This window comes from Microcaecilia unicolor, chromosome 2 (assembly GCF_901765095.1).
Source record: "Microcaecilia unicolor chromosome 2, aMicUni1.1, whole genome shotgun sequence".
NCBI lineage: Eukaryota > Metazoa > Chordata > Amphibia > Gymnophiona > Siphonopidae > Microcaecilia > Microcaecilia unicolor.
In genome coordinates this window covers 58446227-58458824 of record NC_044032.1, presented here as the reverse complement: position 1 = coordinate 58458824, position 12598 = coordinate 58446227, and the positions used below count along the sequence as shown (strand labels likewise).

Below are 12598 nucleotides of genomic sequence, written 5' to 3'. Positions count from 1 at the left end.
TTTATTCAGGCCTTCCCCTAGCAGTTAACCTATCATGCCCTTCTGGACTGGCTAAAGCTCCACTCCTATTTTATGTGCCTTGTAAATTTTATACGTCCCTTATATTTTACACAGTTGTAAACCCTGTAGATTTTCTCGAGATGGCCAGTATATTGAATAAATGTGAACTGTAACTGTAAAATGTAAAATTTGTTTGAACCTACAATAGATTTTATAAGAATAAATCCTTGATTTGCGTGAACCCAAGATATAAGAAATCCATATAATATTTTTGTGCATAAACATTTAACCATTTGAGGCTAATCACATGTCATTTATTTTTAAGATTTACTCTCCAGATCACACTAACAACAGCTTTTCATCAAACCCTTCAACCCCTGTTGGATCACCTCCTTCACTCTCAGGTAATCATTTTAAAGTGGCATTTTCTTATGCATTGGCAATGGAAGTTGTATGGAATGGAGAAGGGATTGTCACAAGGAGACTGTAACAAAATACTTGAAACTGCCCTCTCTAAGAAACGATGAATTGTCCTACAAATGCCTCTCTTCTATGCTGATGTACCTCTGATGGAAATAGAAAGCCATAGGAAGGCTTTGCCAAAACAACTTAAAATATTTAAATATCTGATACATGGTCATGGGCTTTGAATATTTTGGTATGTGAGCCATGTATAGTGAATATCAGATTCAGTGGCTGTGGATCAAAATAAATGGGAAGACTGGAGGTGCCAATTTGCCTTATTCTGCCATCATATACCATGTTGTTATGCATTTCATTGTGCTATTTTTACAGGCCTGAAAGCTGCTTTGCACAAAATGTAGACAAAGTTATAGCTAGATTTTTAACCGGAGAAATGTGCATTTGATCAGGGTAGACGGTGGGGGCAGCACTACAGCTTCTGACTATTGGTCTGCTTTAATATCTACTGTCCCAGGATGTTTACTCGAGCCAAGATTCATGTAGTGCTGCACTTAAACATGTTCCACATCCCTTACAGGATTTTTATTTGTTACACTGGAACAGCCCTATAGTCAAAGCAATTTAAGCATGCTGGAAATGCTTTGACCCGTTTAAATCGCTCCTGCTCACCCAACCGCCATTAACTGGGCAGTGCCGCTGAATATTGGCTCTGACTAGGGCAGGTCAGGGGAGGTATAGGGGATGTTGTTGGGGAGGAGTCGGCAGCTGAGTGGGTACCGGCATGTTCAATGACGGCATCTACATAACTAACCCAGCCAAGTTAGGACAGCTCAAAATTTCACAGTACTGTGAGGCAGCTGCAACAGGTTGTGGCAGCCATTTTGAAGATGTTTTTTTCCTGTCTGGTTTTAGTTTGGCCAGTTATTGCCAATATTCAGTGCCACTGACTGGATGTGCCGCTTGATATCAGCAGCCTGCAGTCTGAGTGTAATTTAAATGGACAGGAGTCTCTCCTGCTTGCTTAAATCGCTTTGAATATTGACCTCTCTTTGTTTTGGGGCAAGTAGTACAATATGGGCACTCTGATAGATTTCGGGTTCTCATCCTATGCCCTTGAGACAGACCAGACCAGTCTGGTTTTCAAGATATCCACAACAAATTTGCATGCACTGCCTCCAGGGAAGGAGGCCTGAAAATCCTGGGTCTGAGCTGGAAAGATTACTTGCTGCTTTGCTTAGGTTTGTTAATTGTTTGCCATTTTATCATATGCGGTCTTTGGTCATGTGTTGCTTCTTCAGTTATTCACAGTGTCAAGATTATTCATTGCTGTGTAATGCTCTGAACTCCTGAGACAGGCCATTTAGCCGAAACACGGCCCATGTCGAGTCTAGTGGAATATCATCATTAAAATGATCCTTGCACCATTGATATTTGTGGTTCTTGGTCATCGCCACTGTTTTCTATACTGTACAGTGAAGGTGAAAGGGCATTAGGCTGAAGGAACTTTGTAGCCTGTATATTTGTATTTTTTTGTAAAAATACATCATCTGTTTTAGAAGTTTTCCAAATGTTTGTTTTGGAATTAGTATTTTCATGTATACCATGTCAATAAAGTGTCCAAGCATGCCTTTGTTTGCACAAATTCAGTAGTGATTTCTCTTTTCACTGTTAGCAAGCACAGCTGTTTGGTCTAGAAATGGAGGGCAGACTTCCTCATCTCCCAACTATGAAGGTCCCTTGCACTCTTTGGTATGTCATCATTAACATCTTTATTCTTTCCAACTTTTCTGTGGTTGGGTTTCAAATATGATCATTTTCAGCCTTAGATTTGGACTGTAGTTCTATTCATGGCCGCATAATATACCTTACTGTGAGTTACTGTCCGATATTCTGTTATTCATCTATAGAAGAACATCCAGGGGTATGCATTCATTAGCACTCATTCAGTTTATTAGCATGCCTTAAAAAATTTAGGGGTCCTTTTACTAAGTTGTGTTAGGTGCTAATGAGGGGCATAATCGAAAGGGACAGCCAAGTTTTGATGAGGACGTCCTCGCAAAACGTCACCATCCAGGGGGAGGGAAACCCGTATTTTTGAAACAAGATGGACATCCATCTTTCATTTTAATAATACGGTCAGGGACGCCCAAATCCTGAAATTTGGTCGTCCTTAGAGATGGTCATCCCTAGACTTGGTCATTTCTGATTTTTGGCAATAATTGAAACCAAGGGCGTCCATCTCAGAAACAACCACATGCAAGCCATTTGGTCATGGGAGGATCCAGAATTCGTAGTGCACTGGTCCCCCTGACATGCCAGGACACCAACCGGGCACCCTAGGGGGCACTGCAGTGGATTTCATAAATTGCTCCCACGTACATAGCTCCCTTACCTTGTGTGCTGAGCCCCCCAACCCCCCCCCCCCCGCAAAACCCACTGCCTACAGCTGTACACCACTACCATAGCCTTTACAGGTGAATGGGGGCACCTAGATGTGAGTACATTGGGTTTGTGGTGGGTTTTGGAGGGCTCGCTGTTTCCTCCAAAAACGTAACAGGCAGGGGGGATGGGCCTGGGTCCGCCTGCCTGAAGTGCACTGCACCCTCTAAAACTGCTCCAGGGACCTGCATACTGCTGTGATGGACCTGAGTATGACACCTGAGGCTGGCACGAAATATTTTTAAAGATGTTTTTGGACGGTGGGAGGGGGTTAGTGACCACTGGGGGAGTAAGGGGAGGTCATCCCTGATTCTCTCCGGTGGTCATCTGGTCATTTCGGGCACCTTTTTGTGCCTTGGTTGTAATAAAAACACGACCAGGTAAAGTTGTCCAAGTGTTCGTCAGGGACATCCTTGTTTCTTTCGATTATGGGTCGAGGACGTCCTAGTGTTAGGCACGCCCAAGTTCCGCCTTCGCTACACCTCTGATACACCCCCTTGAAATTTGGCCATCCCTGCGACGGAAAGTAGTTGGGGACGTCCAAAATCGGCTTTCGATTATACCGATTTGGATGACCCTGTGAGAAGGACGCCCATCTTTCAATTTATGTCGAAAGATGGGCGTTCTTCTCTTTTGAAAATCAGCCCAAATATGTGCCTATTACAGCATAAATAAAAAAAAAGAAGCCTAACATGGAAAACACTCAAGCGTCACACATTAGTTTTGGCACGTGCATGTTCCAGCTACGCTTTAATTATTTGTTAGTAATTTTTTTTTAGGGGGCATGTCAGAGGCAGAGAGAGAGTGTTCCTGCACTAACCAGTTAGTGCATCTACAATGCCGAGTAATAATTGGTTAATGTGGGAGCCCTTGGGTAATTTTTAAAAATCGCTGCACACTAAAGGTAACAGGTAGCGCACGGCCATAAATGTAATTAATAGAAAATAAGGGTTTTTTTACGGCCATGCTAAAGATTGCCTTAGAGTATGGAAAGACCTGCTTAAGGGTGTGTTCTTACCACAGCTTAGTAGAAGGATCCTTTAGTGTGCTCTAAATTGATTTTATTTGTATTCACCTATGAATTGTGTGTTAATTTGAATAATGTGTATTAGAAAGAATTCTAACGCTGTTCAAAAAAAAAAAACATTAAAACACATGGGAGAAATTAAGTCAAAAAATGACCCAAAAGTTAAACAAAATATTTTCCATGCATGCCGTTACAGGCCTAGTACATACAGATCCGAATGGCCTTGGTTCACTAGGACAAGTTTAAGAACTAATGTACTAGAAGCAAGAATAGTTTGCTTGCATAAGAACATTTCAGAAAAGATATAAGGGCCCTTTTACCAAAGTGTGGTAAAAAGTGGCCTTAGTGCGCCCTTACGTAGGCCTTTCCTGTGTGAGAAGGCCATTTTTACCACAGGGTGCAGGGCCGCCTAGAGACTGAGCCAGGCCCAGGACAGAGCCGCCGCTAGGCCTGAGGCAGGGCTACCGTCCCCCCCCCCCCCACCCAAGGATCATCGTTGCCGTCCCCCCCTGCCCCGCCCACCTGAACTGCAAGTACCTTGGCTGGTGGGGATCCTGAGGCCCCGCCAGCAGAAGTCTTCCTCCAGGCAGTGCTGTTCTTTTAACTGCTGGCTGCCGAATTGCCAGCCCCTGCGGCGGCCTTTCTTTCAGGTCCTGCATGCTCGGTTTCAAAACTGAGCATATACGGCCTGAGGGCCCAGCAGCTGCTTGGCAGGCAATGCAAGGGGGCCCAGCGCTGGAGATTTCTCTCTCCTGCTGTCCTGTCGGGACGCGATCACCCAGGTCCCTTCAGGAGCAGGAGAGAGAGAGACCCCAGCACTGGGCCCCCCTTGGAGGCCTGGGGAATTTTGCCCCCCCCCCCCCTTCTCAGCGGCCCTGCAGGGGTGAAATGAAATAAAAGAATGATTTGCTTTCTTTGTTGTCAGTCCATAAAAGTGATATTAAACACTATCTAAAATTTAAATAATTTAGGGCCTATTGGATGCTAATAATAACCAATTATTGAGGTTAATTGGCACCCTTTAGAATTTGTGCATGCATCTGGCTGCACGCTATTCTGGAAGGCACTGTGCCCAACTCCTATAATTTGTATCTCAAAAGGGAGGCTTGGCCACAGGAGGGGCATGGACATGTCAGGGGCATTACAAAAAGTTGTGTACATACCCTTTATAGAATCACGCTGAACACTGATCTTTTCCGGATCCCATTTTTGAGTGCACTTTATAGAATCTGGCCTTCTATGCCAGCAGTGGTCAGTGATGAGGGCCTTCAGTGGGTACCGGCACTGAATACTTGGGTCTTTGGCAATGCCCAGAAGTTATGCAGGTACAACCGGTATTCAGTGCCATACCTGTATAACTAACAGGGCAAAGTTAGGATTGCCTTTTGGGAAGCCCTGCATGCCCGATTAGCTATGTAGGCACTGGCAATATCATTCCTTTTCAACTCCATCCCCAGACCGCCCTAGAATTAACTGGTGAGTGCCACAGTGATCACACCATTTTACAGTGACACTGTGCAGTTAAGTGCTACCCAAAATCCAGGGATGGCCCATTCACAGCAATTTAACAGGTAATCATTCTAAATATTGACCCCCTAGTGTCAATAACTCTTGGAAAGCAACTTCATTGTATGGAAATATAGGGTCTATGCTCTAAAGCTTATTGTGCATTTCAAGGCCATTTAGGACCGGATCTATACATGGCACTCAAAAATGGGTGCTGGAAAAGTTCAGCACTAACTGTGATTCTATAAGAGGTGTGAGCTGTTAGCACTGATTACTGCTCCTAAACTTTAAGCACTACATTTACGCCTGCAAAACCAGGGGTAAATACTGGCACCCAAGTTGGGCACACTGTGTCTGTATTTCTTAAGTACGCTCATATTTTGGAATGCCCCGACACATCCATGGCCACACCCTCTTTTGAAATACAGGAGTTAAGCACACTGCCTTATAGAATAACGTGCCGCCAGATGTGTGCGCCAATCCTAATGAGTGCCAATTAACCTCAATAATTGGTCGTTAGCACCAAATTATTGATGATTTTGAGCTCGTTAGCCAATTGATTTCTTCACACATCTCCAGAATGCACCCAAATTTGGGCTCCTTATAGAATCCGGGATAGAGTGTACAAAAGAAATACTGCAGTTCTGTAAGTGGACACCTCCATTTAGGTGCCCTGATGCTGCGCAGTGAGAGCCTGTTTTATTTATTTATTTATTTATTTATTTCCAGACATTTGATATACCGCAAATTGAGCCTAAAGAGGTGACTAAGCGGTTTACAACAATAAAAAAAACATCTGTGCCCCCAAAATCTGTTAAAGAATACTAGCATAATCTAGTATCGGTATGGCTTATATGTATGTACCCACAGTTACACTAGCCATAGACCTACCATGACTGCAGTTGCATTAATGAGGCAGGGACATAGTATTCTATGCGTTACATGTGTAAATGGGAAACAAGCTTATATCCTGCCCTTGCTCCATCCATGGGTATGCCCCCCTTGCATTTACATACCTGGATAACTGAAACCCCTGCTCCTTGCTATTAGCATGCTACTCTCCCTCAATAAGCAAGTTTCTTCACCTCAAAGCAGCTTCAGCTCTCCCTTTGCCGTCTTGGACCTCCCTGCAAAGCCACTAAACCCCATAGGTGTTCCAACTTTGAACAGCAATTAAATATTGGCCACCTTCTGGAGAAAGCCTCACTTTTATAACCAAAGATTCTTGCTGCAATGCCTATATTTGATAAAAAGGATTGGGGAAAAATAGTGGTTCTGAAGTTCCAGTGGGCAAGTTCTGATTCATTATGACATTCAAAGAAGCAGGAAGAGTATGCCAGATCTAGATGTGCCTTTGAGTTGACTTGACTCCTGGTGACCCCAAATCCACACTTGTCTTTTTCTTGGCATGATACAGGAATGGCTTGTCATTGTTTTCTCTTGAGGCTTGGAAGGCTAAGTGCCTTGTCCAAGATCACAAGAATCTGCTGGAGGATTTGGACCTGGGCCTCATAGTTCCCAGCCTACTGCTATAACCATTAGGCTACTCCTCTGCCCCAAAGAGGATGCAGGATTATGAAAAAGGAAAAGTTATTTTATCCTTCTGAGACAGTACAGTCTATTACATGCTTTGCATTATTTTTGTGTGTATCATTGAAGCTAGTGTTCTTTCTGTCTCAGTGAATCATTACCTAAGGCCTTTGCAGTTTTGTTGGGTTTCAATGAATGAATGCATGCTATTTTCACCAAAGAAGGAAGATTTCTTATCATGTTAAATGTTATAGGTGTTGAAGGTCACAATAGAGCTCACAACTAATACTATAAGCCCCAAACAAGATATAGCTCCTGAAAGCAAAGTGATTTGATGCCCCATCATGTTTGCTGATGCTTCTCTTGATTTTTGTAAACAAACAGCAAAGCCGAATTGAAGATCGATTAGAAAGACTGGATGATGCTATTCATGTTCTACGGAATCATGCAGTGGGGCCTTCAACAGCCATGCCTGGTAGTCATAGTGACATGCATGGATTAATAGGACCATCTCACAATGGAGCAATGGGAGGTCTTGGGTCTGGATATGGAACTGGCCTACTCTCAACAAATAGACATTCAATAATGGTAAGCCACAGTAATTGACGTTGTTGGATTAAATATATATTTATTTAAAATATTTAAATTATTTTGCATGCTTGTTAATTGTAATAATTCCCTGTAACCAATCCATGTGTGTAATTTTATATTTGAAAAAGATGCATCCAGTCAACTGATAGAATGTAATTCTTGCTGATGCTGCTTAAATGGAAAATATGTATTATTTCTTTTCAGTCGCTTCTTTGCAGTTTTTATAACAAATTAGATGTTCTGATATAAAACCTTTGTTTTGAAAGAGAAGACTTTATTTTGGGATGCATACTGGTGCTTTACCTTGTAACCAGGGAATCTGTACTGTAGGCTGTCACTATTAATCTCATTAATACAAAGTCACTACTTTTAAGGCACTCCAAATTCTGTATATTCCTTGATGTACTAGCAAATTACATGTTTCACCTCAATTTTATTTTGCTGTTCTAATGATTTACAGAAATGTCATCATTGCAAATTTTATTATTGTGTTTACATTTTTGGCTTTGAAAATTTATAGTTTAGCGTGTGAACCCTTAGGTCTGAAATATTAAGATCCCTGATTGCTAAGATATTTTAGCTGCTTAAGATTGACTGTTAGCACACACAAATTACAATGTTCAATAACTGATGTCAGGGAATGGGTTAATGCAGTTAATCTGGCAGCCCATTACCGCATGTTAACTGTTAATGCAGCAGACGACATGGTGCAATAATTTCACCTCAAGTCATGAGACTGTCTGTATCCCCCTTTATCTGCCATACAGTTAATACGTGATATTGAACTTTGCTTTTGTGTTAATTGCACACCAGCCCAACCAAAAATGCTCGGAAAAACCTTTAACAGTTGTACAGATGTTTTGCACCTAATATTCATTAAATTTTCTCTTTAACATGTCCAAAAAGGTGGACATCCTTTTTTAGACCTGGTACTTGGCACATCCGGAAAGGTTCTCTGATTTAGCAGCTCTCCACTAAATAGAAATAAAGGAAGTCACAGTGGGTATTTTTCTTTCCCTGGAGTGCTCACAATTTAAATAAAACAGATAAACAAAAATTACAAAAGCTGCATTAGAACTTGAACCTGCAATCTATGATCTCTGCTGTGGCACTCAGCTGGCTGCTTTAGTTCTGTACATGGAAGGCTGTGTGGCTATTTTATAATATGGGTGTTTCTCTGCTGCCACACAGCTGTCCATGTCCCTTGGTTTACCCCATTCATACTACTACTACTACTACTACTTAACATTTCTAGAGCTCTACTAAGGTTATGCAGCGCTGTACAGTTTAACAAAAAGGACAGTCCCTGCTCAAAGGAGCTTACAATCTAAAGGGCGAAATGTCAAGTTGGGGCAGTCTAAATTTCCTGAATAGAGGTATAGTGGTTAGGTGCCGAAGGTGATATTGAAGAGTTGGGCTTTGAGCAAGGCTTTGAAGATGGGCAGGGAGGGGGCCTAGCGTATGGGCTCAGGGAGTTTATTCCATGCATGGGGTGAGGCGAGGCAGAAAGGGCGGAGCCTGGAGTTGGCGGTGGTGGAGAAGGGTACTGAAAGGAGGGATTTGTCTTGAGAGCGGAGGTTACGGGTAGGAATGTAAGGAGAGATGAGGGTAGAGATGTAAGGAGGGGCTGCAGATCGAGTGCATTTGTAGGTTAATAGGAGAAGCTTAAACTGTATGCGGTACCTGATCAGAAGCCAGTGAAGTGACTTGAGGAGAGGAGTGATATGAGTGTATCGGTCCAGGCGGAAGATAAGACGTGCAGCAGAGTTCTGAACGGACTGAAGGGGGAATAGATGGCAAAGTGGGAGGCCAGTGAGGAGTAGGTTGCAGTAGTCAAGGTGAGAGGTAATGAGAGAGTGGATGAGAGTTCGGGTGGTGTGCTCAGAGAGGAAAGGGCAAATTTTGCTGATGTTATAGAGGAAGAAGCGACAGGTCTTGGCTATCTGCTGGATATGCGCAGAGAAGAAGAGGGAGGAGTCGAAGATGACTCCAAGGTTGCGGGCAGATGAGATGTGGACGATGAGGGTATTATCAACTGGATAATAATTTGGATATTTCAGTTTGTAAAATGGATGTTCATTTTGGACATTTCCAGCACATGGACCTCCCTCTCATATGTATTTTGGAACAGACTGTATCCTATTCTGACACACATATGAAATGGACATCCATTTGTTATGTACTGCCTAGGACATGCACAATCTGAGTTGGACGTCCTTTCTAAAATACCCCACCACATCAACTAGCTCACCTTTATCCACATGGTTACCTGTGCCAAGTGACTTAATCCAATTAACCAATTTTGGTAACTCTGGTTCTGGTATCTGTCCTAAAGTTGTGTTTATTAGAATTGGGTTTTGAATCTTCAGTGCCAGAGACCTAATTAAATCAATTCGGTTACATAGCATCTAGTGACTCATACCTTAGTAGGAGGGGCAATTTGTGTACAACTGTGTAGTTAGAGAAAAAAAAAACCCAGAACTTCACTTTACCTTGGGAGCTGTGAGCCACGCTGGACATTTTCAGAATTGGTTTGATTGGTAACTGAGGTTACCTGTGTCCTAGTGGCTTGAGTCTTGGTGTAAAGAAGAAGGTTTTAGATACATAGGAGCATGGGGTAATATGTGGAAAAACAGCAGGCTGTACTGTACTGGGCTACATCTTTCGATGATGGGAAAAAGGATCCTTGGGGAGAAATTCAGACAGTATGTTTCTAGACATTTAAACTAGAAGGCGGGGGTGACAAAAGGAAACAAGGGAATTCAGAAAGTCACCCCCAGAATAAACTTGATGGCAGTGGGAAAGGTCATCTAAATACAGAAAACCACCTAAACTCTCCATGCTGATGGAAAGCAATGAGCACAAATGCTCGTAGTCTAAGTAAAAAGATTCAAGACTTGCAAGCCCTGATGTTTGAAGAAAACTTGCTTATTGTTGCTATTACAGAGACATGGTTCAATAATTCCCATGAATGGGATGTGACTATACCAGGCTATAATCTTTTTAGAAAGGATAGAGAAGGCTGAAGGGGTGGAAGAGTGGCGCTGTTTGTGAGAGACAATATCAGAGCGACTGAAATGCGGGGCACCTGGGGAAAGGAAGAAGCTTTATGGATCGTCCTGGAAAGGAAAGATGGAACCTATATCCACACGAGGATTATTTACAGACCTCTGGCACAAATAGAGAAGCTAAACAAGGATCTGATAGAGGATATTCAAAAGATTGGTATGAAAAGGGAGGTGCTACTGTTGGGAGATTTCAACTTGTCTGATGTGAATTGAAATGTCCTGTCTGCGGAATCGGAAAGAAGTAGGGAGATTGTGGACGCCTGTCAAAGTGCTTTGCTCAGACAAATGGTGACAGAACCCACGAGGGAAGGGTCAATACTGGATCTAGTGCTCACGAATGGAGGAAGTGTTTCTAATATCCGGATAGGTGCCCACCTATGTAATAGTGATCATCACACCGTATGTTGTAATTAAAAGTACTGGATTTCAGACATACTGATTTTGATAAAATGGGGGAATACCTGAAAAAGGAGCTGTTGAAGTGGGAAGGCGTAGGAGAAGTGGAACATCAGTGGTCAAAGCTGAAGGCTGCTATAAATTTGGCAACTGATCTTTACACAAGGAAAGTAAACAAAACCAAGAGAAACAGGAAGCCTGTATTGTTTTCCAACCAAGTAGCTGAAAAAATAAGAGCAAAAGAGGCTTTCTTCAAGAAATACAAAAGAACGCAACGAGAGGATCACAAAAAAGAGTATCAGATTAAACTCAAAGAAGCGAAAAGGGAATTACGGCTAGCGAAAGCGTGAGCAGAAGAAAAAATGGCTAAAGATGACAAGACCTTTTTCAGATATATTGGAGAAAGGAGAAAAGATAGGAATGGAATTGCCAGACTGAAGCGCCGTGTCTGCTCGCCTTTTACTACTACTGGCAGACCCCTAGTAAAATTAGGCCGGCACACAGGAAGGCAAGGGGCAGGCGGAGGACGGGGAGAAGAGGGCGGGCAACGCAGGTTGGGCTGCCACTCGGAGGGGAGAAAGAGAGAGGGAGGGAGGCGCGGGGATCTGGAACTCGGAGGAGAGAGGGCATGGAACTTGGAGGGGAGGGGAGAAGAGGGAGGGAGGGAGGTGGGCAGGCCTGGAACTCGGAGGACAGGGGGGAGGGAGGGGGCAATTCTCTCGTGATTTAATCCTCACCTCCAATGTTCTGTGGCTGGCTGGTGCTGGTTTCCCTTCCCTCTCATTGATCCGCCCTCTGACATCATCACATTCTGACGCAAGGGCGGACCAATGGGAATTCCGCAGACGTAGAACGTTGGAGGTGCAAATTATTACATAGGATTATTATCCGAATAACAGTATTTTGAAATTATTCAGAAAATACATATAAGGTTTGCTACCCTTGAGGATAACCTTTTGCTCGTGTTCAAACTCTACATACTATCCATTCATCCTGACCAATTCTCACAGCTTCAAAACACAGTCCCCTTTGACTCTGGCCGAGTTTCGCATTGCATCTTCAGAAAGGGAATCTACAAACAAACATAGAAATTACCCACATACCTCTCACACAAGCAGGAACATACACTTTAACTCTGAGCTCCTGCATTCCCTCACAAAATTCTGTCATACTTACTAAACAAACCATAGAATTCAATTTCAGACACAAACCCCGAGTGGGTCCTCACCAGGGCTCCACCCACCAACAGCGCAGAGCATGTGACATCACTGCCCCAGCGCACCTTAAATATACATCAGAATCCCATCCCACATTGCTTATTGGTCAAAACCCAAAAGAGAGATACCAAATAGGAGGGGAAAGATTAGCAAGCTCGACTCAGGAGAAAGACCTTGGGGTGTTGGTGTCGGAAGATATGAAGGTGAAGAAACAATGTGACAAGGCGACGGCCATGGCTAGAAGGATGCTAGGCTGCATAGAGAGGGGTATAACCAGCAGTAGAAAGGAGGAAACCTCTCTACAAGTCGTTGGCTAAATCCATGTTGACTCTGTCCCATTAAGCCATGTTTCTGTATGTGCCCCATAATTTTATTCTTTGTAATAGTATTTACCATTTTGA

At 43.1% G+C, this 12598-nt stretch overlaps 1 protein-coding gene across 1 annotated transcript in view; it reads left to right on the top strand.

Annotated features, from left to right (window-relative positions):
- Window positions 1-12598, top strand: part of TCF4 (transcription factor 4) — an 816409-nt gene that overhangs the window by 687509 nt on the left and 116302 nt on the right. The window contains exons 14-16 of the mRNA XM_030192973.1: window positions 326-404; window positions 2096-2172; window positions 7310-7513. Of these exons, the coding sequence (XP_030048833.1) occupies window positions 326-404; window positions 2096-2172; window positions 7310-7513 (360 nt within the window). The remainder of the gene's footprint in view (window positions 1-325; window positions 405-2095; window positions 2173-7309; window positions 7514-12598) is intronic.